At 57.0% G+C, this 26,031-nt stretch overlaps 17 protein-coding genes across 17 annotated transcripts; 11 read left to right on the top strand and 6 right to left on the bottom strand.

The window, feature by feature from the left end:
• Positions 1 to 70: 70 nt before the first annotated feature.
• On the top strand, positions 71 to 607 carry MRET_3908 (protein cornichon; the record flags this gene model as incomplete). The annotated part of the gene is made up of 6 exons (XM_027630535.1): positions 71 to 83; positions 109 to 170; positions 195 to 376; positions 402 to 524; positions 551 to 573; positions 603 to 607. 6 exons carry the CDS (start codon positions 71 to 73, stop codon positions 605 to 607), a joined length of 408 nt encoding a protein of 135 aa, XP_027486271.1.
• Positions 608 to 773: 166 nt separating this feature from the next.
• Positions 774 to 1,475, bottom strand: MRET_3907 (nuclear transcription Y subunit beta; the record flags this gene model as incomplete). Its single annotated transcript, XM_027630534.1, has 1 exon — positions 774 to 1,475. One exon carries the CDS (start codon positions 1,473 to 1,475, stop codon positions 774 to 776), a length of 702 nt encoding a protein of 233 aa, XP_027486402.1.
• Positions 1,476 to 1,680: 205 nt separating this feature from the next.
• On the bottom strand, positions 1,681 to 3,567 carry MRET_3906 (ATP-binding cassette, subfamily F, member 2; the record flags this gene model as incomplete). The annotated part of the gene is made up of 1 exon (XM_027630533.1): positions 1,681 to 3,567. The coding sequence occupies one exon, from the start codon at positions 3,565 to 3,567 to the stop codon at positions 1,681 to 1,683; it is 1,887 nt and encodes a 628-aa protein (XP_027486270.1).
• Positions 3,568 to 3,712: 145 nt separating this feature from the next.
• MRET_3905 (large subunit ribosomal protein L41) lies at positions 3,713 to 4,152 on the top strand (the record flags this gene model as incomplete). Its single annotated transcript, XM_027630532.1, has 2 exons — positions 3,713 to 3,797; positions 3,824 to 4,152. The coding sequence occupies 2 exons, from the start codon at positions 3,713 to 3,715 to the stop codon at positions 4,150 to 4,152; spliced, it is 414 nt and encodes a 137-aa protein (XP_027486399.1).
• A 14-nt stretch (positions 4,153 to 4,166) lies between these two features.
• MRET_3904 (protein phosphatase 1 regulatory subunit 7) lies at positions 4,167 to 5,261 on the bottom strand (the record flags this gene model as incomplete). Its single annotated transcript, XM_027630531.1, has 1 exon — positions 4,167 to 5,261. The coding sequence occupies one exon, from the start codon at positions 5,259 to 5,261 to the stop codon at positions 4,167 to 4,169; it is 1,095 nt and encodes a 364-aa protein (XP_027486423.1).
• Positions 5,262 to 5,329: 68 nt separating this feature from the next.
• MRET_3903 (capping protein (actin filament) muscle Z-line, beta) lies at positions 5,330 to 6,184 on the top strand (the record flags this gene model as incomplete). Its single annotated transcript, XM_027630530.1, has 1 exon — positions 5,330 to 6,184. One exon carries the CDS (start codon positions 5,330 to 5,332, stop codon positions 6,182 to 6,184), a length of 855 nt encoding a protein of 284 aa, XP_027486269.1.
• A 275-nt stretch (positions 6,185 to 6,459) lies between these two features.
• MRET_3902 (UTP--glucose-1-phosphate uridylyltransferase) lies at positions 6,460 to 8,018 on the top strand (the record flags this gene model as incomplete). The annotated part of the gene is made up of 2 exons (XM_027630529.1): positions 6,460 to 6,534; positions 6,570 to 8,018. 2 exons carry the CDS (start codon positions 6,460 to 6,462, stop codon positions 8,016 to 8,018), a joined length of 1,524 nt encoding a protein of 507 aa, XP_027486422.1.
• Positions 8,019 to 8,189: 171 nt separating this feature from the next.
• MRET_3901 (peroxisomal carrier protein) lies at positions 8,190 to 9,125 on the top strand (the record flags this gene model as incomplete). Its single annotated transcript, XM_027630528.1, has 1 exon — positions 8,190 to 9,125. One exon carries the CDS (start codon positions 8,190 to 8,192, stop codon positions 9,123 to 9,125), a length of 936 nt encoding a protein of 311 aa, XP_027486268.1.
• Positions 9,126 to 9,135: 10 nt separating this feature from the next.
• On the bottom strand, positions 9,136 to 9,712 carry MRET_3900 (centromere protein k; the record flags this gene model as incomplete). The annotated part of the gene is made up of 2 exons (XM_027630527.1): positions 9,136 to 9,641; positions 9,667 to 9,712. The coding sequence occupies 2 exons, from the start codon at positions 9,710 to 9,712 to the stop codon at positions 9,136 to 9,138; spliced, it is 552 nt and encodes a 183-aa protein (XP_027486204.1).
• An 82-nt stretch (positions 9,713 to 9,794) lies between these two features.
• On the top strand, positions 9,795 to 11,903 carry MRET_3899 (mitochondrial distribution and morphology protein 31; the record flags this gene model as incomplete). The annotated part of the gene is made up of 1 exon (XM_027630526.1): positions 9,795 to 11,903. One exon carries the CDS (start codon positions 9,795 to 9,797, stop codon positions 11,901 to 11,903), a length of 2,109 nt encoding a protein of 702 aa, XP_027486266.1.
• A 14-nt stretch (positions 11,904 to 11,917) lies between these two features.
• Positions 11,918 to 12,397, bottom strand: MRET_3898 (protein of unknown function (DUF2416); the record flags this gene model as incomplete). Its single annotated transcript, XM_027630525.1, has 1 exon — positions 11,918 to 12,397. The coding sequence occupies one exon, from the start codon at positions 12,395 to 12,397 to the stop codon at positions 11,918 to 11,920; it is 480 nt and encodes a 159-aa protein (XP_027486238.1).
• An 80-nt stretch (positions 12,398 to 12,477) lies between these two features.
• MRET_3897 (charged multivesicular body protein 1) lies at positions 12,478 to 13,194 on the top strand (the record flags this gene model as incomplete). The annotated part of the gene is made up of 4 exons (XM_027630524.1): positions 12,478 to 12,502; positions 12,526 to 12,545; positions 12,571 to 12,648; positions 12,673 to 13,194. The coding sequence occupies 4 exons, from the start codon at positions 12,478 to 12,480 to the stop codon at positions 13,192 to 13,194; spliced, it is 645 nt and encodes a 214-aa protein (XP_027486239.1).
• A 194-nt stretch (positions 13,195 to 13,388) lies between these two features.
• On the top strand, positions 13,389 to 15,644 carry MRET_3896 (uncharacterized protein; the record flags this gene model as incomplete). The annotated part of the gene is made up of 1 exon (XM_027630523.1): positions 13,389 to 15,644. One exon carries the CDS (start codon positions 13,389 to 13,391, stop codon positions 15,642 to 15,644), a length of 2,256 nt encoding a protein of 751 aa, XP_027486350.1.
• A 67-nt stretch (positions 15,645 to 15,711) lies between these two features.
• On the top strand, positions 15,712 to 16,431 carry MRET_3895 (uncharacterized protein; the record flags this gene model as incomplete). Its single annotated transcript, XM_027630522.1, has 1 exon — positions 15,712 to 16,431. The coding sequence occupies one exon, from the start codon at positions 15,712 to 15,714 to the stop codon at positions 16,429 to 16,431; it is 720 nt and encodes a 239-aa protein (XP_027486407.1).
• A 191-nt stretch (positions 16,432 to 16,622) lies between these two features.
• MRET_3894 (chitin synthase) lies at positions 16,623 to 21,956 on the top strand (the record flags this gene model as incomplete). The annotated part of the gene is made up of 1 exon (XM_027630521.1): positions 16,623 to 21,956. The coding sequence occupies one exon, from the start codon at positions 16,623 to 16,625 to the stop codon at positions 21,954 to 21,956; it is 5,334 nt and encodes a 1,777-aa protein (XP_027486408.1).
• A 5-nt stretch (positions 21,957 to 21,961) lies between these two features.
• Positions 21,962 to 23,083, bottom strand: MRET_3893 (lipoate---protein ligase; the record flags this gene model as incomplete). The annotated part of the gene is made up of 1 exon (XM_027630520.1): positions 21,962 to 23,083. The coding sequence occupies one exon, from the start codon at positions 23,081 to 23,083 to the stop codon at positions 21,962 to 21,964; it is 1,122 nt and encodes a 373-aa protein (XP_027486409.1).
• Positions 23,084 to 23,189: 106 nt separating this feature from the next.
• On the top strand, positions 23,190 to 26,030 carry MRET_3892 (condensin complex subunit 3; the record flags this gene model as incomplete). Its single annotated transcript, XM_027630519.1, has 1 exon — positions 23,190 to 26,030. One exon carries the CDS (start codon positions 23,190 to 23,192, stop codon positions 26,028 to 26,030), a length of 2,841 nt encoding a protein of 946 aa, XP_027486474.1.
• Position 26,031: the final 1 nt, after the last annotated feature.

Below are 26,031 nucleotides of genomic sequence, written 5' to 3'. Positions count from 1 at the left end.
TACATAATCACAACACCTCGGTGCCCTCCTGCATCCTCTCCTCCCCTTGTCCTCGTCGATTTTTGGCACTATGAACGGAGAAGGTATGCGCGACGCATTAACATCCAGGATGGCTTTTCCTATTCTCTATTCTTCTCACAGCCATTTTGCTGTTTGTGATGGTGTTTTATGTACGTTGCCAAGACTCACGCCAGGTCATTATGTACTCGGACCTTGAATCAGATTATATCAACCCGATTGATCTGTGCACCAAGCTCAACCAGTTTACGCTGCCGGAAATGTCGGCACATGCTGTTCTCACCCTACTGTTTCTGCTCAATGGACAGTGGATCGCCCTTGCGATCAATCTGCCTCTTTTCGCTTTCAATGCTAACAAGTGCGTATGCGTGCGCTCACCGCAGGGTCATCAATAAGACATATTTGCTGGATGCAACAGAGATATTCCGCACGCTTATGAGTCACAAAAAGGAAAGTTTCGTCAAGCTGGGCTTTTACCTCTTGACATTCTTCTTTTACTTGTACCGGTACGTATGCTTGCTCTTACACTCAGTATGATTATGGCTCTCGTGGAAGGTACGACGCACACTCACTGACAACCCAAGAATAATATCGCCGTAGTTCGAGATTTTATGGGCAATACATGTGCATCTCTTCCTCGAGTCTATCTTGCGCGCGCGCGTGCGCACGTTGGTTCGCATGCGGGATGTAGGGCGTGGACTATTGATCTGTACGTGCGGCCAGCCGCAACCTGTTGCGATCCATGACCCCGTCTATTACTCTTCGTCGCCGCCCTCGTCGCTTGCGGCGTCTTCGTCGTCGTCGTCCTCCTGCGCATCATCATCCACTGCACCCTCCGTAGTAGAGAGATCCCCGTCGCCAGATCCAGTCCGGGATGACGGCGAGGAGCGCCGCTTCATGGCTCTGCGCCGGCGCTGACGCGGGTTGTCTTCTTGTGCTTGGCGGTAGCGGCTCAGATACACTTTGAGCACCTGCTCATAGTTGTCAAATCCAAGCACACGCAGCGAATATAAAATGTCGTCGCCATTGATCGTTTTGCGCTTTTCGCTGCCGCATCGATCACTGGCCTCGGATGTCACAAAGCTAATAAGTTCGTTGACGCACTCTTGCATGCATTCTTTGGCATTCTTCGCAATTTTGCCATTGTCCGGCAGGGCACGTTTCATGATGCGAGAGATATTAGCAATGGGCAGATCAGCACCCATCAAGTGCGGTGGCAACGGAGGCAGTCCTGTGGGCCAGGGGCGTGCGCCGGCCTCGGACCCGGCTTTGCTGGCGTCAGGGCTTTCGTTGGAGCTCATGCCAAAGCTCGTTTGTATAGCATCCTGCGATGCTAAAGCATCCGATGCCGACGTGTCTTTGAGTGCCTGGGACGGCGGAGAGACGGCTACGGCGGAGAGATTCTCGGAGGATGAGATGCCTGGTGTGGGCGCTACGCCATTCTCCGCACTCGCCATGATTTGCGGGTCCAATACGTTCGACGCGCCTGGCGAATCGAGAGGGTGGACAACGATGCCTGGGGGCCTCAGCCAATCGAGGCGGACGGTGACGTCTCGGCCCGGCCGCAGCCACCCACAATCAGGCGCGCCTGCAAGTGTTGCATATGCCACGTGGTGTACGAATAATCATATGGGCTATCATTACGTTTTTTATACAACAGGCTTAGGATGTCTTGGCCGTGAGCTTGGCACGCTCCATGGCCTCGGCACTGTTGTTCATCAGAATCTTCTTGTAGTCCTGGATACTGATGTCTTGCTTGGTCAGGTTCACAATCTTGCGATCCTTGACCTCCCACAGCTCATTGGCCACCTGCGAGATCAGACGGAAGTCGTGCGAGACAATCACCACACCACCTTCAAAGTCCTTGATGGCGTTGGCTAGCGCATCAATCGAGCTCATATCCAAATGGTTCGTCGGCTCGTCAAGAAGCAAAATATGCGGGTTCTCCATGGCAAGCTGCGAGAATACGACACGGTTACGCAGACCGTCCGAGAGCGTGCGGATCGGCGCCGTTTGGTGCGCGCCCGACAGACCGAAGCGGCCAAGCTGAGCGCGCCAGAACTGCACATCCTTGTCGGGGAACTTCTCCTTGTTCATGGACTCGATGTACTCGAGCGGACTCTTGTCGTAGGGCAGCTGGTCCGCAGAGTGCTGCGAGTACTTGCCGAGCTTGAGACCCGAGTGGCGTTGGACGCTGCCGGCCACAGGCTGGAGCATACCGGTGATGAGGTTGAGCAGGGTCGACTTACCCGTACCGTTCTGACCCACGATAGCTACGCGACTGTCCATGTCGATACCAAAGCTCAGGTCCTTGTACAAAAAGTCCTCTTCCTTGCCGCTGTAACTGAAGCCGACGTCATTGAAAGCAATGATGGGCGGTGGCAGCTTGCGGACATCCTCAAAGTTGAAGCGCAGCTGCTTGGGCTGGACGACAGGCTCAATGAGACCGGCCGCCTCCATCTTGTCGATGATCTTTTGCTTCGACTTGGCCTGCTTGACCAAGTTGGCGTACGTACCCGCACTGGCAATAAACTTGCGAATATGAGCAATTTCCTCTTGCTGCTTTTGGTATGCCTTCATCTGGTTGACCTCGTTCTCCGACTTGGTACGCACATAGATCGAGTAGTTACCACCGTACGTGATAAACTTCTTCTGGATGGTCAGGTCAATAATGTTCGTGCAGACATTGTCCATAAAGTCGGCACTGTGCGATGTCAGCACCAGGATATGATTGTATGTCGACAGGTACGCCTCGAGCCATACCACGGCCTCCAGGTCCAAGTGGTTCGTCGGCTCATCCATCAGCAACAGGTGTGGCTTGATGAACAGTGCACGCGCGAGCGACACACGCATACGCCAACCACCAGACAAGTCGCTTGTAGGCTTGCTCATCATGGCTTGCGAGAAACCGAGACCCTTGAGGATAGCTCCGGCACGAGCCTCAAACGTGCTGGGGTCGAGCTCATCGAGCTCTTCCATCTTCAGCTCCAAGGCCACGTCATCAACATCGTCGGCCACGGACATGTCCTCGATTTCCTTCTCGAGACGCGCGACCTTTTCACGCGCCGACTTGATGATGTAGTCAAGGGCATTCTCGTCGGACGGGTCGGCCTCACCCCGCACGAGGTAAATGTCAATGTGCTCGGGAATCTCGACGTCACGGTTCGCGAGGGCCTCAAGGAAGGTCGTCTTACCGGAGCCGTTCTCACCCAGCAGACCGTAGCGCTGACCATAGTTAAGAGCCACCGTGGCATTGTCGATCAGCAGACGGCCGTGGAACGACATCGAGAAGCTCTCGATGTGCAAGTCACGGCTCTGTTTGTCACTTACAATCACACCTGAGGCATTACGTTCCGTGGCGATGGCCAGCTTCTTCATGTCCGTGATCGGGCCCTCTTCGTCCACACTCGTGCCCTTGGTAGAGCTCGAGCCCTTGGTGCTGCCGGTCGAGACGCTGTCCTTCGACGATCCAGTTTTCTCGCCCTTGGCTGCGGCCTTGGCGGCCTTCTCAGCTTGGCGCTTAGCTTTCGATGCAGAAACAGGCGGCATTCTGTCGTCACGCACTTGGACCGGGCGTGATAGTTGGGTGCCAGGAGACCTGTACCGCAACGCAAGCTCTTTTTTTCGCTTTTTTTTCTACGTGACTCCCTGACAAATCATGTGATAAGACCATACGTCCTTCTCTTTCGACGACATGTTTCGGGCGACCGAGCCGGTGTGGTCCAAGGCCAGCCGCCTTCCCCTGACGTCGAAGAAGGCGAACAAGGACTTTTACAAGGGTACGTACCGCCTTGCTTACGCGTAGGCACTCGCGCTGCGAATGTGTTGCTGAGGAAGCGCATCGCGCTGGCTGACCCCAAGGGGCATCAGCTGTATGATGACAAGGATCGGCCGCGGACATGGAACTTGCGCACGCACCGCATCGACGAAGCTCGCATGGTGTCCTTTGTCGTGCCTCCAGGTCTCGCAGATACCAGGCTCAAGCCATATGTGTACCTGGGCAACGCCTCTGATGGCGGCACAGAACGCCCTCAGCCTGGACAGCCAGGCGCGCCCAAGATGCCCGCTGGCGGCATGAATGCGACGTACTATTCTCGCCTTGTCGACCGCGCACTATTGTCTAAGGCCAAGTAGCATGTGTAAGATACCTATGAACGCCGCACGAGTGTGGCATCGAGCTGCGCGATCTGGGGAAGCGCGAGTTGCACTTTGCGGCGGTAGTTTGCCCCCTCGGATTTTTGTCCTGGGTTGCCCTCGAGGTACACTGTATCGAGATGCGGCATGTACTGGGGTCCGAGATGCGCATCCAGGTGATTCAGGTCTGTGATCAGGTTGTCATTGGCCCAGAACTGTGACAGACGCGACAAATGCCGCACATGCTCAATGGTCGTGACCTGGTTTGCACAAAAGTCGAGCGTTGTGAGCTGGGTGTTGTGCTCGAGATTCTCGAGTTTCTTGATGCCGTTGTGGGACAGATACAGCTCTTCTAGTGCCGTCAGAGTCTCGAGGCCTTCTAGCTTGGTCAGCCGATTCGACTGGATCGACAAGACTCTCAGCTTGGTCAGGGGCGCAATGCCCTGGAGTGACGTGATTTTGTTCTTACCGACCCACAGCTCTTCGAGGTTGATCAAGTGCGATAGGTTCTCAAGGGAGCGGAGTCGGTTGCCGCCGAGCTCGAGACTGCGCAGACTCCATGCGATCGGCGGCTGCAGATCCGTAGGGCGGATGTGGGCAATCTTGTTCTGGACGAGGTAGAGGGTATGGCACCTGGGCAGGTGTGATACGCGAGATACGTGCCGGATGTTGTTGAAGGATAGGTCGAGGATTTCCAGCTCGAGATTGTTCTCCAGACCACTGATGTGTTCGATCGCATTGTCGTACAGATCAAGCTCTTGGAGATGCGGCACGGCGCCCAGGTCCTTACCGCGCATGGAGCGGATCTCGTTCTGGCGCAGCACGAGACGAACTAGGGTATCATGGAAACGCGCAAGATGCATGTTTTTCGTCGACTTGATGCGCAGGTGCGTCAGATCCAGGTCGGTCTCGTCGTCCTCAAAGGCGCTCATCAGCTCGTCCATATCGTCGTCGCCATGCTCTTCGTCATCGCCATGCTCTTCGTCGTCGCCGTGCCCATCTATGTGCTCACTCTCGTGCGGTGCCTCCGCCTCCGAGTCGCTCTCTTGCGTCGCTGGCGGCCGCTGCACCATCGGTGGCGCACCCACCACTTGTACCTTTTTGGTCATAGGTGGAAAGCCTAGGCGGTCGTAGCGGTGCACGTGCCGTTGACTCCACACCTTGTCGTCAGTGCACCATGAGCGCGGATGCCTTGTCGCTGTCGCTGGATATGATGCGCCGGCTGCCGCCGCAGCACGTCACGTCGAATGTTGAGGCGCTCATGCAGGTGCTTCCAAATGATGCGGAAGATCTTGCGTCGAGCGTGGATCAGCCGCTCACGCTGCGTGTCGACGACTCGCCGGGCGGTGCAGGCCGGGAGTTTGTCTGCTGTGACTACAATCGTGATGGCGAGAGCTGGCGCAGCTGGTATACCAACACGTTCCACCCACCGCTGGATGGTGAGCCGATCGTGCCCGTTGGCGCGCTGCGTGAATTAGAGCTCCAGGCGAATGACGCATTTGATACCTACCGTAAGCTGTACTATGACACGGGATACACCAGCACGTACTTGTGGGACTTGGAGGGGGATGATCCAAGCAAGCTCCCGACTAAGTTTGCTGGCGCTGTGCTATTCAAAAAAGCGCTGCAAGGCCCAGCGTCGGATGCCGCTAAAGGCACGGGGGGCGCGTGGGACTCGATTCACGTGTTTGAAGTACACGTAACGGGGCGCACGGCGCAATACAAGGTGACAAGCACCGTCATGCTGACGCTTAAGCGCCAGGCGCCGGGTGAGCTGGGCCTAGTCGACCTGAGTGGGCACCTGACGCGCCAGGGCCAAGATACCCAGGGCGTGACGGACAGCGCCAGTCACATTGTGAATCTCGGGCGCCTCTTGGAAGATATGGAGAGCAAGATACGAAACCAACTGCAGGAAATCTACTTCGGCAAGATGCGCGATACGGTGGATCAATTACGTAGTACCGAGGATTTAGAGGCCTTGCGCCTGGCCCAGCAGCTCCAGGAGGAGCTGCGTGGAGGCTGGGAACGGTAATCCGCGCTCGTGCTCCTTGTCTTGCACGTGTGTACGAAAGCGGGAAGCCAGCGTCGGCGCGCATGCCGCAACGCTACAGGCCCGCGCGCGCGCCGATCTGGCGACGACACGTCTCATGATGACTAATACGAGGCCTGCAGCCAACCAGCATCGAGATCGCCGGTGTCCGTGGCCAACCAGGCCTCGCTCGCGTGAACGAGGATGGTACAGCCGCACGCCGCTGGGAGCGCCTCGTACGTCTGTCTCTCCCATCGCGAGAACATCAGTGCAACACCATGGTGGACAAGCTCTCTTCGTCGCTTGACAGTGTCGGTCTCCGAAATGAGCGCCAGCGTGCGGGCTCCCATATTGTATGTGATTGGGTGAAGTGGAACTGACGCAACAGGACTTCAAGTCGGCCACGTCGGCTGTGGCCAGCAAGGCCATGCGCAACGAGCTCAACGCGTTGATCGAGGGCATCGAGGACCCTAACGCGAAGCGCGCCTTTGAGGCCGAGATGTCGTCGTTCTACCACCTGTTCAACCGCTTTTTGGCTGAGAAGGCCAAGGGCGTCAAGCTTGACTGGGACAAGATTCAGCCGCCGGCGGCTGAACAGGTGACGCCGTACGCGTCGCTGCCGCAGGCGTCAGACCCCTCTGTGCTGAGCAAGCTCGCGGTGCTGAAGCTCAACGGTGGACTTGGCACGACGATGGGCTGCACGGGCCCCAAGAGTATCATCGAGGTGCGTGAGGGCATGACGTTCTTGGACATGTCTGTGCGTCAGATCGAGCACTTGAACGGCACGTACAACGTCAATGTGCCCTTCATTCTCATGAACTCGTTCAACACGGACGACGACACCGCTCGCGTGATCCAGAAGTACGCGAACCACAACGTTGAGATCATGACGTTCAACCAGTCGCGCTATCCGCGCATCAACCGTGACACTCTCCTGCCGTGCCCTCGCAGCGCGACGTCGAACAAGAACCTGTGGTACCCACCTGGCCATGGTGACCTGTTTGATGCGATGCACAACTCGGGCCTGCTCGACAGCCTGCTGGCGATGGGCAAGGAGTATGTGTTTGTGTCCAACGTGGACAATCTTGGTGCGGTCGTCGACCTGAACATTTACCAGCACATGATCGACACGCAGGCGGAGTTCATTTCCGAGGTCACGGACAAGACCAAGGCGGATGTCAAGGGCGGTACGCTGATTGACTACGAAGGCACGATCCGCCTGTTGGAAATTGCGCAGGTGCCGGATGAGCACGTCGAGGACTTCAAGTCGATTAAGAAGTTCAAGATCTTCAACACCAACAACCTGTGGCTGAACCTCCGTGCGATCAAGCGCGTTGTGGAGAACGACGAGCTCGATCTCGAAATCATCACGAACAACAAGTCGCTGGACAATGGCGAGCCTGTCATCCAGCTGGAGACGGCGGTCGGCGCGGCGATCAAGCATTTCCGTGGTGCCAAGGGTGTGAATGTCCCGCGCTCGCGCTTTTTGCCTGTCAAGAGCTGCTCGGACCTGCTGCTGATTACGAGCGACTTGTATAGCCTCGAGCACGGCAAACTCGTGATGAACCCGCAGCGCCAATTTAGCCAGACGCCGGTGGTCAAGCTGGGCGACACGTTCAAGAAGGTGGCGAACTACCAAAAGCGCTTCAAGAGCATTCCGAAGATGATGGAGCTCGATCACCTGACGGTCATGGGCGACGTGTCGTTTGGCCGCAATGTGGTGCTGAAGGGCACCGTGATTATCGTCGCGAACGAGGGCAACCACATCGCGATCCCTGACGGCTCCGTGCTAGAGAACAAGCTCGTGACGGGCAACCTCTCCATCATTGACCACTAACATGTCGTATACCTGCCTGTCTCTTCTACTCCATACTTTCGCTTTCTCCAGGTAGCTCGATACGATTTGGCCCCGCCGCTGCCCTGCCGGCAGACCGTCGCGTCTGCTTACCAATCAAGCGGGGCTTCCCCGGTCCGGAGCCGCCGACCGGTTTCGCTGGACGTTCCCGCCATGTCGAAGCAGCAGCAGCAGGTGCCCCTTACGCCGTTTGAGAATGCCCTGGCGGGCGCGCTGGGTGGTGTGTTTTCGAATGCAGTGATATACCCGCTCGATACGGTCAAGACGGTCATCCAGGCGGACCACAAGGCGTCGAGTGAGAAGACCAAGAAGCAGCTGGGGATGCTGCAGACGCTCGTAGTGATCGCGCGCGCCAAGGGTGTTCGCTCGCTGTACCGCGGCTTTTTTGCCAATATGGCGAATACGTTCATCCAGCAGTTTGCCTACTTCTACTGGTACTCGCTCGTGCGCAGTGTATATATCAAGCGCGTGCTTCGCGCTGCCACAGCCACGCCCGTGCTGAGTGTGCTGACGGAGCTCGTGCTGGGCGCTGTGGCTGCTGCTCTTGCGCAGCTGTTCACGACGCCTGTCGGTGTGATTGCGACGCGCCAGCAGGTCGGCTCGGCCAGCGACGGAGAGGAGGAGGACAACTCGATACTCGGTCATATCCGCGATATCTACCACCAGGACGGCGTGGCCGGCTTCTGGCGCGGTCTCAAGCCTAGCCTGGTGCTCACGATCAACCCTGCGATCACATACGGTGTGTACGAACGCGTCAAGAGCGTGATCCTCGCCGCCTCGGGCGGCCACATGACGCCGGGCAAGTCGTTTGTCATCGGTGCGCTGTCCAAGTCCCTCGCTACGGTCGTCACGTTCCCCTACATCCTGAGCAAGACGCGGCTGCAGACGAAAAACACACCCCACAACACCGCCTTTGCCGTGCTGTACCATATCTACGAGCAAAAGGGCGTGATCGGCTGGTACCAGGGCATGCACGCTCAGATCACCAAGGCCGTCCTGTCGCAAGCTCTGCTGTTCTTCTTCCGCGACTACTTTGAGATGTGGACGCGCCAGCTCCTTGTCCTGTCGAATACCAAGTCCGTTCCGTAGCGTCGTTCCTTTAGCCATACACGGTAGGCCGCGATGTGCGCGCATCAGGCAGGGCCTCGTGGAAGGCCACGAGTCGCACGGCGTCTGGCTCGGTGGGGTGGGCGCGCACCAGGCCCGCCTGGTGCAGAAAGGCCGCCACCTGGGTATCGAGACCGCGCATGCTCACGTATGGGTCGTCGGGGCAGTCCCACAATGCGTTCAGGAGGAGATCGAGCACCTGCCGCAGCTGCTGGCACTGCCGCCTGTCGTCAAAGGCGCGATCTGTCACGCGGACGAGCGCCGCCAGCAGCTCCGACTCGGTGTGCGAGCTGGGCGGCAGGGGCGCCGGCGCATCCCTCATGCGCGACATGTCGTCCAGAAGCGCCGCATTCTCCGCATGCATCCGCTTCTCCCACGCCAGCGCCTCTTCTGCCTCGGCGAGCAGCGCACGATGCTGCGCTATGCACCGCGCGAGCGTCTGCGACATGTGCTCCCGATCATACGATGCACGGATCGAGTCGGGTGGCGCTGCCAAGCCTGCCGTCAGCCATGCCCCACGTACGTCGCTGCACCTCCAAGATGGCGCTCGCTAGGCGCTCCTCCGCCATGGTATTCCACGTGCAACACTCCACGTGGGTGCGCCGCCAGACGTAGCCCCGTGGCCGTGCGTGCAGGTCGTTGGAGGCCACCATGTCGTCGCTGTGGCGATCGGCCGCGATGGCTGTGGGGACCCGACGCATGGCGTGGGAAGTGGCGCATGTGCACATGAGTGCCGTACGACGCACGTTGCCGCCACCGCGTCCGGAGGAGGACGAAAAAAAAAAGCACCTCGAGCCCTCCTCGTCCTCGGGGCGGGAGCTGGTGGACCGCCCCCTGTTTCAAAATTACCCACGCACCTTGCGTGAGCTCGCGCTCCGCGTGCGGCGCATCACGGGCCCAAAGGGAGAAGACAGCAAGACGCACCTGCCGCATCGGCCCACGCGCGATGAGCTGCTGAGTATGGCGCATGGATTCTGGACCCGCATGCGCATCCACTTCAAGTGGATTACGATCCGCGGGTTCCGGCGCTTCAACATCGATGATCTGAGCGCCTTTTTCACGCTCGGTGGGCTGGGGACCGCCATATGGGTCATTGTCGGCACGACGACGTTTGTGTCGGTGATCTTTGCCGCGCTGAGCCTGCTGAACATGCAGGAGTGGATTGCGCTGCAGCTGGCCAAGATCCTGTCCCGGCAGATGGGCTTCACGATCGTGTTCGGCAGTGCGATCGTCCCCAAGTGGAAAGAGGGGCGCATCAGTTTCAAGGACGTGGTGATTACGCGGCGCGCCGAGCCGACCGATCCCGTCAAGCTGCATGCCGAGCACAGAGACGATGCCGTCTCGCCGAGCATGTCGATGCAGCTGGGCGCCGAGCCGGCGATCCCCGCCTACGATACGGGCGATCATGTGGTGCAGCCGTTCGACGACGAGCACCAGGTCGAACGCGATGCGAGCACCAACTTTTCCATGTTTGAGCTGCACATCGACTCGATCGACGTGCAGCTGAGTCTCTCGCGCTGGTTCGATGGACGCGGGCTCCTGCACACAATGGATGTGCGCGGTGTCCGCGGCATTGTCGACCGCCGACATGTGTTTTGGGACCCCGATCGGCCCTACGATCCACGCAAGGCTCGGCGCACGGCCAAGACGAACGACATTGACTTGGACTCGTTCACCGTCGAAGACTTCCTCGTGACGCTGTACCAGCCCGGCGATTTCCGCGCGTTCAATGTGAGCATCTTTCACGCCCGCATCCCCCGTCTCCGCGCCCAGTGGCTGTTTTACGATCTCCTGAACGCCGACTCGATCACGGGGCAGGTCGATGGATGCCTGTTCAGCTTGCACAAGCCCCAGAGTGTATACCATACCGCCCGAGATATGTACCGCAAAGTGGCCGATCAGCACACGCCGTACATCCAGAACTGGTCGCGCTTACGTGTCGACGGCGTCAACATTGACCATGTCCAAAAGATGGCCGGCCTGTCGGGCCCGCTCATGTGGATCTATTCGGGCCGCTTCGACTTGGTGGCCGACATCAAATTCCCACGGCAGTATGGCGAGAACGTCGACATCAACACGATCCTCTCCGAGATCCGCGATACGCTGAACGCGACCTTTGCAGGCGAGCGCGCCGCGACCCGCGACAGCGGCGACGCCCTCATTCCCGGCCAGCCCGAGCTGAGCGGTCCTGCCATTGTCGCGCCGGTCACCACGGTCGGCCCCCAGGCGGAACGGGCGCGACAGGAGCGCGCGGGACACGACGCAGCGGCGCGCCGCTCGCGCTCTACATACCCTCCGCGCAGTGACGCTGCGGATGACGACGTCGCGTCGCTAGATCATACCACCGACATCCGGCCATCGGTCGTCATTGAGCTCGATGTGCGCTTCAAGGACATCAAGGCCTCGATGCCCATCTTCACACGCGAACTAAACTACTCGACATACGCACTCGCTCGCCCGATCGTCGCATTCATGAACGCGAACAAGACGCTCATCCCCGTCAAGTGCCGCATTCTCATGGATCTGAGCGAGTTCGACGGATCGCTGGACCTGTCCCAAACAGGTCTGCCGCCGCTCGTCTCGCAAAAGATCTGGGAAGCCCTCGCCCACCATGTGGCGTCACAGCAGGCGAATCACCAGCGCGTGCGCAACGTGAGTCTATGGACACTCGACGCCATCGCACACGGTCTCTTACGACTCGCGCGGCACTTGCGCGATACCTTGACGCGTGCTACGCCGCCCGAAGTAGCCACGGCTTGAGCTATAGATACCCACTACTTGTCTGCCTCTTGACGCGGCTGCGGAAGCAGGCCCGGCACTGCGCCGCGCCAACTGCTCTTGTCAAAGTAGTAGTTCGCATATACGCCGAGTCCCATCCCCGTGACAGCCGTACTCAGCAGCAGCGAGAGCGGTGAGCGATACAGCCACCGCAGCTTGGGCAGCGTGTGGAACGTGACATAGGTCAGCGACCACGCCGATATCACGCCACTGCCATTCAGCGTATCTCCGTGATCGATCATATAGGCGCCCGTGCCAAAAAACACGCTAAAACCTAGCATCTGCCAGAACGGCGGGATGAGTCGCGGCGCTTTTTTCGCAGCCTCATTCCCGGCCATCTTGATCGCTTGTCCAAAGCCAAACGGCATAGACATCGCACACAGGGCCGAGAGCGCATACGCCGGCCGCGAATCGTGCGCATGCTGGCGCAAACCCACCCACCACGTCGTGACTGGCTCTCCGCGAGCGTCGGCCATGATGTGGAGCACACACGCACCCACGCCTCGAGGGACGAGGAGAGGCAGGGGGCCTCCACTCCATCCACGACCCGCCGAGGATGTACAGCAGCGGCGGACTGGAAAGTACGTCCACATCGCTCACCCAGACTCGCTCTTTCAGCTCAAGGTAGGCACGCGCCAACTTACACCAGTTTACTATCAAGTCGCTTCAGCGCCAAGCGAACAAGGCGGCGCGTGATGAGGCGACGGAAAAGGCCAAGCTGAAAAAGGTACGTACTCGGCCCCTTACCCAGGCCCTCGCCCAAGGGAATAGCGAAGGCGCACGCATATACGCGGCCAACTCGATCCGCAAGAAGAACGAGTCGCTGAATCTGCTGCGCCTCAGTAGCCGCATCGATGCCGTGGCGAGCCGGGTCGAAACGGCCGTGTCGATGCGCCAGGTCACAGGCGGTATGGCCCACGTCGTTCGTGGCCTCGATCGCGCTATGCAGACCATGGACCTGGAAAGAATCTCCCTGGTGATGGACAAGTTTGAGGGCCAGCTTGAGGATGTCGACGTTCAGACCTCCTACATGGAAAACACTATGAACGCTACGACAGCGACAGGCATGCCTCAGGACCAGGTCGACTCGCTTCTGCAGCAGGTGGCGGATGAAAATGGCATCGAAGTTCACCAGCAGCTGGGCGAGGCGGGTCTCGCTGGCAAAGTGTCAGACCTGCCCGCGGAATCGAGCTCCGCACGACGAAACGCGCCGTCTGCGGACCAAGACGAGGCGTTAGCGCAACGACTTCGCGCGCTGCGACCGGCCACCTGAGCGAGTGACGCACGGCGCTGTTGCCATGAAAAAGCCCCGACCCCTTTTTTCATTGTATAGGCTATATCATCTGTTGCATCATCTGTGCGCTGCTGTGCTGTTTAGTCATTCGACGCGTTCCCACCGCCAGGCTCCACACCCTTTTTTTTGCCTACCGCACCAGCCAGCGTCGCTCAGCGCCGTTTGCCACTCGCATGTACCATTCGTCCTCGCCCATCAAGGGCGCGAGTGCGGCCTCATCGCCACGCGTGCGAAAGCGACCGAGCGCATACTTGGAAGTGTCTACCATCGGCTCATGTCCTAGTGTCTTGTCCCTGGACGAGATGGCAGAGCTCGAGGACTCGGTCGCCAGCTTGCGGCGCAAGCCATCCAACGACGAGTTTTCGCGTATCGTCAGCGAGATCAGCATGCACCGGCGCATAAACACGTCTGTGCGCTCAAGGCGCAGTCATCAGAGCTTGGCCAGCAGTGATGACGGGCGCAGTGGACACAGCCGCGTGGGCAGTGTTGATGGCGATGTGTCATCCGCCAGCGCCGTGACGATCCCACCATGCTGTTGTGGGCAAGCCGAATGTGACGTGTCGCGGCGCATCACGCAACAAATCCATGATATGGAGTCGGATCTGCAGCTAAGCGCGGAAATTGGTCAGGCGCTCTTGCAGCGCCAGGATACCATTGTGCATCGGTCACAGCAAGAGGCCGAAGAGCATGCACAGCAGCGTGATCAATTGCTCGCGCGTCTCTCGCAGACGATCAAGGAAACGCAGGTGCTGGAGCGCCAACTATCGCAGGCCAACTTTAATTTAGAGGCGGCCGATCAGAGCCAGCATGCGCTCCTGTCGGAGCTCGACGAGGTACGGCACCAACTGAAGCAAATGAAAATGCATCGTGTCAAGACATCTCATCTGGATGCCAAGCTGGAGCGTGCACACAATGAGCTCGAGGATATGCGCGCTGAGCTCGCGAAAGAGCGACGTCGGTATGCGGCTGCGGAGGCCAAGCATAAACAGGTCATTTCGCAGCGGTGCGATGAGATGCAGAGCCGCTGGAACGAAGAACATGAGCGATGGTCTTGTCCCACAGAGACACGCGTATGGGATCAGATTCGCACGCACCTCGCATCCCAAGATGTCGAGACCAAGGAGACAGACTGGCTGTCGGACGACGCGCTTCGCGCTATGATGGAGGAGCACGAAATAATGCGGCGCGAGAATGAACATCTTCAAGCGCTGCTGCGCACGACCAATGACGAAGTGGCCGAGTTGCGCGAGATGTCCGAGGGGCCGGGCCCGTTGGTCGGTGTGTCCCTGGAGACCGACTTGGGTGCGCAGGACCGCCGGTCGGACGCGCGCTCAGACGATACACGCCCCAGTGATTGTGGCATGTCGGAAGGCACGGGTATCACGACGCCGTCGACGTCGTCGTATGCGCACTTTGACGAAGATGCCATGTCTTACGATACAGGCTCCCTCCATCGCTTTGACTCAGATCGACACTTGCCTGTCTCGCATAACGAGCATCGCACGGCCATGCTGAGCTCGTTTATTGAGACGGCAAGCAACACGTTCACCAAGATCCAAAAAGCGGATATCGATTCGCTGGCATCGCGTCTGCAGCGCCAGAAACTCGCTGGCGATGTGGGGCATCTATCGCGCACGACGGTGCAGTCCAGTGTACGCGATATAGAAGAATGGCGCGATCACTTCCGCAAGGCGGTCGATAAAGAAGCGCGTCGCGGTGTGCCGCAAGACTCGAGCCTTGTATCGCGACGCGACTTTTTCGCTCTGCTCAAACTACAGCGTGAATCACTCTTGGAGCTGGCGCGTCTGCGCCAGTGCATCAATGAAGTGCACTTACATCCGAGCGCTGCTGCCAAGCTGCTCCACGAGCACCTAGGAGCTCATACGATCAGTACGAACCGCAGCTGGATATCTCGCATGTTCACGGGCGTCTTGTCGAGTGAACCTGGACCCGCACCCGTTGAAGCGCCTGCCTCTACGGCTGCGTCACCCGCGTCGAACGAGACCTCGTTCGTGCGCATTGCCGGGGCTGAATCTGCACCTATGGCCGTGCCACGCAACGTGCCGACGAGCCGGCTCAGTGGTGCACCGCCCTCGCGTGTCATGCCGCGATCGCGTGCCGCTGCTCTGTCGACGTCGGTGGCCGTGCATGCTCATGGCGCCTACACCAAGCCCGGCATGCTCAAGACCAAGGCATCACAGCCGGCCTTGATGGAAGCGGCTATCTCGGCCAAGAGGGCCACGAGCGGTGCCCATGGCGACACGAGCATGGTAGCCCCACCGCCGTGGCAGGAACCCTCATTGCGTCCTCGCACACGTGGACTGAGTGACAGCTCGATTCACAGCACCTTCCTGGAACACGGTGCCACGTCCGACAATGTCGTCGACCGTGTGATTACGCCGCATACGCTTACCCTCAGCACGGACTGAGATCCCCTCCTTATGATTAGATAAACACATAGGCCGCGCTGCCATCCAGATCCCTCTTAGCTTTGTCATGGACGTTGCGTTCGAGGGATACCAAGGCGCTAAGCTGTCCGGTCGATGGCACACTTCGCCGACTGAGTGCCGCGGTATCGCTGTTATAACACATCCGTATGGCTTCCTCGGTGGGAGTCAAGATGAGCCGATCGTGCAGCTGCTGGTGGGGCACTACCTGACACAGGGCATGCACGTCATGACATACAATGCTCGGGGCGTACAGCCCTCGCAAGGTCGTGTATCTTGGACGATGCGGTCAGAGTGCGAAGACATGCGCCTCGCAGTGGCGTATGCGATGGACCGCACGACGCCTGACACTCGGACGCCGTACGTGCATGTCGCGGGCTACAGTGCGGGCTCCATGCAGGCGTCCACCGTGCGCCCAGCCCTGACAGGCCCTTGGTCCCATGCACACGTATCATATCTCCTGCTGTCCTATCCATTAGGCGTGCGATGGGCCCTTACCTGCCTACAAACGTCGTTCTTTGCCCACGCTCTGGACGATCTCGTAGCACGTATCTCTGACCGTGTTTCCGTCCATGTCATATACTGCTCACGCGACCAGTTCACTTCAGCAGAGCGCTATCGTGCTTGGGAGTCACATCTACGCACACTCTCTCCGCAATGTGTCGTCGACGCTGTGGAGACAGACCACATGTGGTCTTCCCGCCGTGCGAGGGCTGTGCTGGTGGAGCTCCTCGAGCGCCAGTCTCCCACCAACCAGGTCCGTAGCTGACTCGGCCGATCTCGAGAACAACACTTACGCACACCCACAGCCAGGCCGTAGCTTCTCGCATGTCCGCACCGACGCCTGACCTTGCGGCGCTGTTTGCGCAAGCTGAAGGCAAGGTCAGCGATGCGAGCATCACGCAAGTGCTGTGTGATCGGCTCGATCTGTCGGCTCCGTATACGTGGGCGTCTGCCTCTATGCTTGTGGCGACCAATCCATGTTGGGACACGTCTCAACTGGATGCCGACGTCGCTGAGGCTGCTTACGTCCATGCTGATCTCCCGTCCCTCCCGCCGCATCCATACTCGCTAGCTGCGCGTGTATACCACAAGATGCTGTGTACGCATCAATCACAATCGATTTTGTACAGCGGCGTAACAGATGCTGGTAAGACCCATTCGATGGAGCGGGTGACAGAGCACTTGCTAACGCTCTCGGCATCACACACACAGCACGAATCCCACATCGCTGACCAGATTCGCTGCGCGCAGCACATCCTGCATGCGTTTGGACATGCCAAAACGGCGCTGAATGAACAGGCCTCGCGGCATGCTACGTATTGGGAACTGCACTTTTCTCAAAAAGGTCGGCTGCGTGGTGCCAAAGTACTGGCCTTTGGTTTAGATAAGCACAGAATCAGTGACGTCGCACCCAACGAACGATCATTTGCTATCTTTTACCAGCTGCTCGCCGGTGCGTCGCCCAAGGAGCGCTCTGAGTGGGGACTCGACGAGGTGTCGCTCGGATCGGCGGTCCCAACGCGCGACGATGCTCGGATGTTTGAGAGGACGCGCCGTGCCTTCTTGGTTCTCGGAATCAAAGAAAAGCACATTCAAGGCATCTTTCGCGTTCTTTCGGCCATTCTCCACCTCAAGGACGTGGCCTTTGATGATCATGTCCAAATTACGTCGCCTGACGCCCTGTCCCGTGCAGCTGACGTGCTCCAGGTGAGTGTGTCAGATCTGCAGCAGAGTCTCGTCATGGACACTCAATACATAAAAAGTGAACGCATCACACGCATGCTGGACATGCATGGTGCGAATCAGCAGCGCAATACGCTTGTACAGAACCTGTATGCGGTGCTTTTTGCCTTTGTCGTTGAAATCCTGAACCAAAAACTCGTGCCTCGCGAACCTGCGCCACGGCACATCGTGCAGCTCGATCCGCCTGGCTTTCTTCTCCGTGGAACGCTGCCGAAGGGCGAACATCGCGCCGCTCACTTTGATGACCTTGCCAAGAACTACATGGCCGATCTGATACGCCACCTGTCCGTGCGCTCCATTCTCGATGCAGATGGCGAGGTGGGACAGCAGGCTCAGGATGGCATCGCGGTGCCCGAGTCCCGCGTGCCGTCGGACTGCATGTCGCTCTTACGAGGTGGACCTGTGCCTCTCCACGACACAGACATTCCGCCCACAGAGGGAATCTTGGGCAATTACGAACGCGCATCCCAAGCGGTGCTCGACGGCTCTCGCGGCATCGACGACGATGCAGCCCTCTTCCGCGATCTTGACGTGTCACATTCGTCGCACCGCGCTTTTCTTGCCACGTGTCAGGACGAAACGTACGCCTACGAAATCCAGCACGCACTAGGTACGTGTGCATACTCCATCGTGGCGCATCAGCGCTCAGAGCTGGATCTCATGCCGACACAGCAGCTGCAGACGCTGCGTGCATCGCGCTCGCCCTTCGTTGCTCGGCTCTGGGCCGGTCCTGGCCTGGCTATTGAGTCGCGTCTGTCAGAACAGCAGGTCTTGCTCCGTGCACAGGTCTTGTCGAGCCCATTACGGCGCCCAACGCGACTCGGACAGCGCCTTCCTTCGCCTGAGCCGCATATATCTGGCGTTTTACAGCAACTCGACTCCACAGTGATTACCCTCCTGCGTACGATGTGGCAGGCCGAGACGTGCTGGCACGTCTTGTGTCTGCGATCCATGGACCTCGTGAAGCTTTCTGTTTTCGACAAGCGGCGCGTCGCCACCCAAGTGCATGCGCTGGGCATCTCGCGCATCTTGCGAGCCAAGCAGCACAGTTACATACGTGTACCCCTCGATGAGTTTCAAGAGCGTTTCGGTTCCGTGGATCGCATGGTAGAAATGCATGAGTGGACTTCGCCGGATGATTATGCGCTCGGCACGTCGTACGTTTATCTTGCCTACAACGTGTGGTTCTCGTTGGATGGCTATGTCGGCCCGATTCATGCCGAGAATGCCCCGGCACCGACGGTCGACATTTTGCCCGTCCAGTCGGACATGTCGATGTCACAGGCCCCCCTGCTCACACATGAGCCTGTAGACAGCAAGACGGACGAATTGGATATTCCTAATGAGACGATGGGTTGGGACTCGGGCCCGTTGCTGCTGAACAGGAACGTGCCGTTCCAGCCAACTGAGGTGGAAGAAATCCCTGTCACGCCCATGCGAAAATGGTGGGTGTATCTGACGTGGGGTCTGACATGGTGGATGCCTGACTCTGTGCTGAACCATGTTCTAGGTAAGAAGCGACCAGACGTGCGTATGGCGTGGCGCGAAAAAGTGACCATTTGCCTGCTCATCTTTTTCCTGTGTGCTGTGATTCTCTTTTACATTATTGGTATCGGGCGTTTGTTGTGCCCTGATTTCAACAATGCCTGGAATGAAGGTCAGTTAAGCGAGCATGACTCTGGTAAATCATTCTTTGTCGCCGTGGCTGGCGACGTTTACGACTTGTCTAAGTTTTACAAGCTGGATCACTCAGATATTCCCTCTCAACCTGTCACATCAGACGTTATGATGGAGTTAGCCGGCAAAGACCTCACGTCCTACTTCCCTGTACCTCTGCATGCGGGGTGCCCGGGTCTTGTGACGGATCCTAGTCTGGAGCTGTCGCAACATCAAAATCTGACGGCCGAGATCCCACAAGCTATACACAAGTCCGGTGCAGCACAGACCTATGACAAGACGAAGCTCAAAAATGAAAATTGGTACTTCCACACATTCTTACCGCGCATGAAACCGTACCGCAAGGGCTACTATGTGTATGACCGCAAGTCGATTCGAAGCGAAAGCTCGTGGCGGAAATGGGCGATTGTGCATCACCGCATCTATGACCTCAGTAATTATGTTTACTCGCAGGAACGGCACCCAGCGGACGACAAATACTCTTTCCTACCGAACGACCTCGTCGACCTGTTTGATGCTCAGGCTGGTGAAGACATTAGCAGCGATTTCGATGCGCTTATGGACAGCTTGCCTTCGAATCGCCGGCACCAGACGCAGCAGTGTCTCGACAATGCTTTTCACGTCGGACAAACAGATTTCCGCCAGGAACCCAAATGTGTCGTCCAAAACTATCTACTTTTGTCTTTCTCTGTGCTCATTTTTTGCTCCATCTTTGCCAAGTTTCTAAGTGCGCTGCAACTCGCTCACCGACCCACACCTGAGCAGCAAGAGCGCTTTGTCATTTGCCACGTCCCCTGTTACACGGAAGGCGAAGAGTCATTGCGCAAAACGATCGAGTCTCTCGCTGTTCAAGAGTACGACGATAAACGCAAGCTTTTGTTTATTGTATGTGATGGTATGATTGTTGGCAGCGGGAATGAGCAACCAACACCTCGCATCGTGCTAGATATTCTCGGAGTTGACCCACAAGTGGATCCTGAGCCTCTGCCATTCAAGTCTATCGCAAATGGCTCCAAGCAGCTCAACTACGGCAAGATTTATTCAGGTCTTTTTCACCACGAAGGTCACTCTGTGCCGTTCATTGTCGTCGTCAAGGTCGGTCGGCCCAGTGAGCGTTCGCGCCCAGGAAATCGCGGCAAGCGCGATACACAAATCTTGTTGATGCGCTTCCTCAACCGTGTGCACTTTGATGCACCGATGTTCCCTTTAGAGCTGGAATTGTACCATCACATGAAATACGTCATTGGTGTTGATCCGACACTATACGAATTTGTATTGATGGTCGACGCTGATACGTCGATTGCTCCGGATGGCATGAACAGACTTGTGGCTGCTTCAGTGGATGACCCACGTACCATTGCCGTGTGTGGTGAGACGCTTATGGACAATGAAGGCACGACAGTATGGACCATGATCCAGGTGTATGAGTACTATATATCGCATAATTTGGCCAAGGCATTCGAGTCGCTTTTTGGCAGCGTGACATGTTTGCCGGGCTGCTTCTCGATGTACCGACTGCGATCAGCCGATAAGGGTCGTCCGCTGTTCATATCGGACCGCATCCTGGACGATTATTCGGAGAACCATATCGACACGTTGCACAAGATGAACTTGTTCGCCCTCGGTGAGGATCGTTATCTTACGACGCTCCTGCTCAAGCATTTCCCGCTCTACCGCACCAAGTTCCGCAACGATGCTCAGGCCCATACAGCCGCGCCCGAGTCTTTTTCTGTGCTACTTTCCCAGCGCCGTCGCTGGATCAACTCGACTGTGCACAATCTTGTCGAGCTGGTGCGTATGAAGGGACTCTGCGGGTTCTGCCTCTTTTCCATGCGTTTCATTGTCTTTATTGATTTGATTGGAACCATCATCCTGCCGGCTACAGCTGTGTATATGGTGTATTTGATCGTGACCGTCGCAACGGGCTCGAGTCCTCTGCCCATCGTCGCCATTGCGATGATAGGCGCGGTGTATGGTCTCCAGGCCATTATCTTCTTGCTCAAGCGACAGTGGCAATACATTGGCTGGATGATCATTTACCTGATCGCTTTTCCCATCTATGCTTTCCTTCTCCCGATTTATTCTTTCTGGCACATGGACGACTTTTCGTGGGGTAACACGCGTGTGGTTGTGGGTGAGAAGGGTAACAAGAAAGTGGTGGCAGGCACTGATGACGAGCCATACGACGACTCGATGATTCCCCGAAAGACTGTGACCGAGTACCAACATGAACTTTATGCCCACGATGCTGATCCAACGTCGGCGCCGAACGAAACGCTTTTGTACGAAGCCATGCAGCCATCTAAGAGTGCCTTGTCGCACTCCTTGACTCCGATGGTCGAATCGACAGACATGGACGATTACTTCCAGCATACGAATCTACTCGAAGGAAAAGGCAAGCGGCAGTCGAACCGACAGTCGACCGCGTCTTGGATGCCCATGTCTTCCTTCGGACACGACAGCTATGCCTCGCATCCGTCCATGATGTTGGGTGGCATGCCGATGTACCCCACGCCCTCGATGATGCCTCCCCCGCCGATGTACGGCATGCCCTCCTTTATGCCCTCTTTCTCTGACGTACATGCTTCTATGTTGAGCGGCAGCGGCGCTGGTGGTATATGGGGTGGCAGTTCCTCGGACCACCACTCCGCGACATCGCTTCCCATCGACTATACTGAGGATCCAACAAACGAGCAGATTCGCTCCCAGATCCGCTCGTACCTGGCAGCCCAGCCGAGCCTGATACAAGTCACCAAGCGACATGTTCGTGACGCAGTGGCAGCATCCATGCCGAACGCTGATCTATCCACGAAGAAAGCGCTTATGAACCGCATGATTGACGAGCTTCTATCTGGTCGCTCTTACACGTAACGATATTATAATGCACGATATAGCCATGCCCCTAATTTTTCATGTGTATGCCATGCATTTGGAGGCACGCGAGACGGCGGTGCCTGAGCGACGGCGTCGTACTTGACACCGATCAAAGCCTGGGCGGCGAGACGGGTGGGGGTATCGGGTGACTCGGCATCCACACGCACAATGATGCCGCGCTCACATGTGAGCACAAGATCAAGAGGAACATCATACGGCACGTCTTTCGTCGACGCACGGACTTGGAAAGCGGGTGAAGAGCCATACAGCCACTTCCACGTCTGCATGTCCTCGTAGGTAGCACGCGGCGTTACTTGACGTCGACCATCGGACGCGCGTGCGTCGAGGTAAGATACGTCCACATCCACCATCTCACTTGCACCATACATACGCTCAAACTCGGCACGAATAGCCGAGAACAAGCAAGGCCATTCAAGTCGCTCCGCATGCGCTGGAAACGTATCCACCAAATTTGCCACAGGCGAAGGCACTGAGGCTACGGCCTTGGACGCAATATGATTGCGGCGCTGCTTAAGCATGGACATACGCTGCAAATTGGCCTGTAACAGCAGGGTGCCATGGTGATACGCGCGCCCACTTGCCAGTTTATACGCGCTGCCAGATACTTTACGCACGCTCTCATCAGATGCATGCGTCGCATGTACATCGTACACAGCCAGATCATTTCGCTGTGTGCGGAATACGGGCGCATGTCCAAATCGATCTGGTAACGAAATGGGTGGTGAGCGCAATGCGCGTGTGATGAGATCTGTGTGTGTAGCGCGTAGGAAATGTGTCTTGGAAGAATGGAACGAAAAATTCAAGTTGCCAAGGTCATGATACACGGCGCCACCGCCACTGAGTCGTCGTACGATGGGTACACGATGCTTACACATAGCCTTTGGATCTACTTCGCTCCATATATTCTGATTCCGCCCAACCACGACACACGGCTCATTGATGTACAAGAAGCAGGCTGGTACGTCTCCCGGGGTCGTACGGAATACGAAATCTTCCCATGCCAAGTTAAATAGCGCATCATTGGAGTGTGATACATAGATACGCGGACGCGTCGAATAACGCCGCACATGGGCGCAGAGCCTCGCACATGGACGTGACCCCATGAGATTGCACCGTGTCCTGCCCTGGCTCGTGCCCCTCCCCAGGTTGGCATAGATGTCACGTGATATAATCATCACTTGACACCAACACACGCGCGTGTTGCTTGTCATGCGCGATTCGGTCTTGGAGCAGGTGCAGGCACAACTACCGCCGCACTTCCAGGATGCACAGTTCTCTGTGGCAAACCACAGAAAAAATTGTGTATCTTTATACCGCCTCCATGCTCGGTGTACCCAGGTGACAGAGCAGACGGAACGCGGCACGCGGTTGGTCGGTGAAAAAGCGTTCAACGAGACCTTTTTTGGATGCTTGCACCGCGTGCTGGGACTCAAGCGCGGAGTGAAAAATGCTGATCGCATCTGCAAGTTTGCAGCAACGTATGCTGCGTACATTCTAGGGCAGTTTGCGGCTCAGGATGAAGATACCGAGACGCCGGCCATGCGGTTCGTCACGATTCTACTGAAGCATCTCCTTAAGGGATTTCGTGCAAAGAATAAACATGTCCGACTGAGGTGCTGCCATTGTGTTTCTTTACTGATCAATGTGATGGACTTTTTGGATGACGATCTCTTTGAGACACTCCTTACCATGCTCATGGAGCGACTGACAGACCGTGAGGCAGCCATCCGCGTTCAGGCTGTCATTGCTCTCGCGCGCTTACAAACAGACGAGGACGGCACGGAGGATCACACTCTGCGTTTACTCCTGCATATTCTGCGCCATGACTCGAGTGCGGAAGTACGTCGGGCTGCCCTCTTCAACATCCCTCCCACACCGACCACATTACCCTATTTGTTAGAAAGATTACAGGATGTCGACGCAACGAATCGGCGTTGTGTATACCTCGGATCTCTCAAAATGCTTCTCGACACTCAGCCGCTGATTGAACGTGAGGACGGATTGACAGTGCGTGAAGCGCTGGGTTTGGGCGAAGTGTCTCTGTCAGAAGTGGTTCGGATTGGTCTACACGAGCGTGATCAGAGTGTGAGAAAAGCGGCACGAAAGCTTGTTTCCATGTGGCTAGAGGCTACTGGATTTGATATACTTACGCTTCTGAATCTCTTACACGTAAGTCGGAGTGCGAACGGCGAGCCAGTGGTGCTTGCCTTACTGGAAGATATGCCTGCTTTGCGCTCGCAAGTTACAGAGATGCTGTCTCAGCAGGATGTATTCTGGCAGGACATGTCACCTGCGAAGGCGCTACTGGCTCGATGCTTCGTGATGTACTGCACGACCCATGCTCTAGAGCGTGAGTTGGATACGTGCATCCCGGTCGTCACCGCACTTGTATTCCGCATACAAGCCGAATATGATGCTTTGAACCAGGTTCTCGAGCAGCAAGCCGAAGAAGAAGCGCAAGACGATGATATGCCGATCCTCCAGGACAACCGAGCCATGTCGCGTGTTTTCGTCGTGGGCGAGATGCTGACGATAGCTATGTACTGCGATTACGGTGACGAAATGGGTCGCCAAAAAATGTACATGCTAGTGCGTGAGATTCTCGGGAATGCATGGCTCCCTGCTGAGCTCGTCCCGCGGTGCCTTGATGTGCTTCTTCGGCTTTCGAGTGGACACCGCGACTTTTTGCAAATGGTTGTGGAGCTGGTGCAATCCCTCGATGAGGATATGGTAGACCCCGATGCTTCTGTACGTCAAGCGCTCTCATGGCGCCAGCGTGTGCATGCCGACAACCCAGAGATGACGCCCGAGCGAGCGGCAAATAAGGCAGCCCTGGAGGCGCGTCGCTTGCTGATTGTGCAGTCGATGCTTGAGCGTATTGCATGCTCATTGCAAGACGATACATCGCTCGAGGGACTCATACAGGAGCTCATTGTGCCAACCATACAGAGCCGCGATGTTGCTTTGCGTGAACAGGGGATTGTGTGCTTGGGTCTTTGCTCAATCCTTGACGGAAAAGCGGCACTTGTCACGTTTCCTCTGCTGCTAAGCCAGATCCAACGAGCTCAAGGCTCAATTCGTACGCGATGCGTCGAGTGTCTTTTTGACTTGACTATCGTACATGGTATTGACGCATTATGTTCTCAGAGTGCCGAAGTTGCTGCTGAGAATGAATTCGATGGAGACAGGGAGCAAGGTTTGCAATATGCGCGACAGCAAATGGTCAATTTTCTTCTGAGTTTGCTGGAACATGACGATCCGAATGTTCAGACGATTGCCAGTGAGGGCATGGCCAAACTGATGCTTACAGGCACCTTAGTGGAAGACGACGTGCTCAAAAGTCTGATCCTAACGTACATGAGCCCTTATACCGCTGATCATTCAGCATTGCGGCAATGTTTGAGCTACTTTCTTCCTTTGTTTTGCAGCTCACACGTTCGTCACCAGCACATGGTCCAACGCGTATTTTGCGACACCATGGACGTGTTAGTGAGTGTGTACGAAGACGCATCGGTTCGCAGCCAAATGATAACGCCGTCCCAGATGGCGACTCAATTCATCGACTGGTGTCATCCATCGCGTCTGTTGTTGTCCGAACCAGATGAATGGATCCACATGGATCTGGGTATCAAATTATTGGAACATGCATTGACATCCACCAGCAAAGAACTTCGTAAGGCCCTAGTGCACGTCCTTGGCAAGCTGGCATGGCCAGCGAGGCCGCTGGACAGTGTGCGCGCCACCAAGCTTGATACACTGGCCAAGGAACTCCGTGCTCGAGCAGATGACGCATCTATGCGTCTCGCCCTGTCGCGCTTTGAAGCGGCGCTGGCGAAGCACACGGAAGGGCTACCCGACGCAGAAGCATTAGCTTCACTTACGCCGTTACTCGCATCTCTACCACCAGTCAAGTCTGCTCCAGCTTCACGGTCCGCACAGCGCCGCACCGCTCGCTCGCCTTCTACTCAAGCAGAGACGGAAGATGAGGCCGAAGAGGATATCGAAGACGAGGAGGACGAGGAGGACGATGAAGATGAATTAGCTCTGTAGT

The sequence above is a fragment of the Malassezia restricta genome, chromosome VII (genome assembly GCF_003290485.1).
Source record: "Malassezia restricta chromosome VII, complete sequence".
In the NCBI taxonomy this organism is placed as follows: Eukaryota; Fungi; Basidiomycota; class Malasseziomycetes; order Malasseziales; family Malasseziaceae; genus Malassezia; species Malassezia restricta.
The sequence above is the reverse complement of the archived record's forward strand: the minus strand, read 5'-3'. Positions and strand labels throughout refer to the sequence as shown.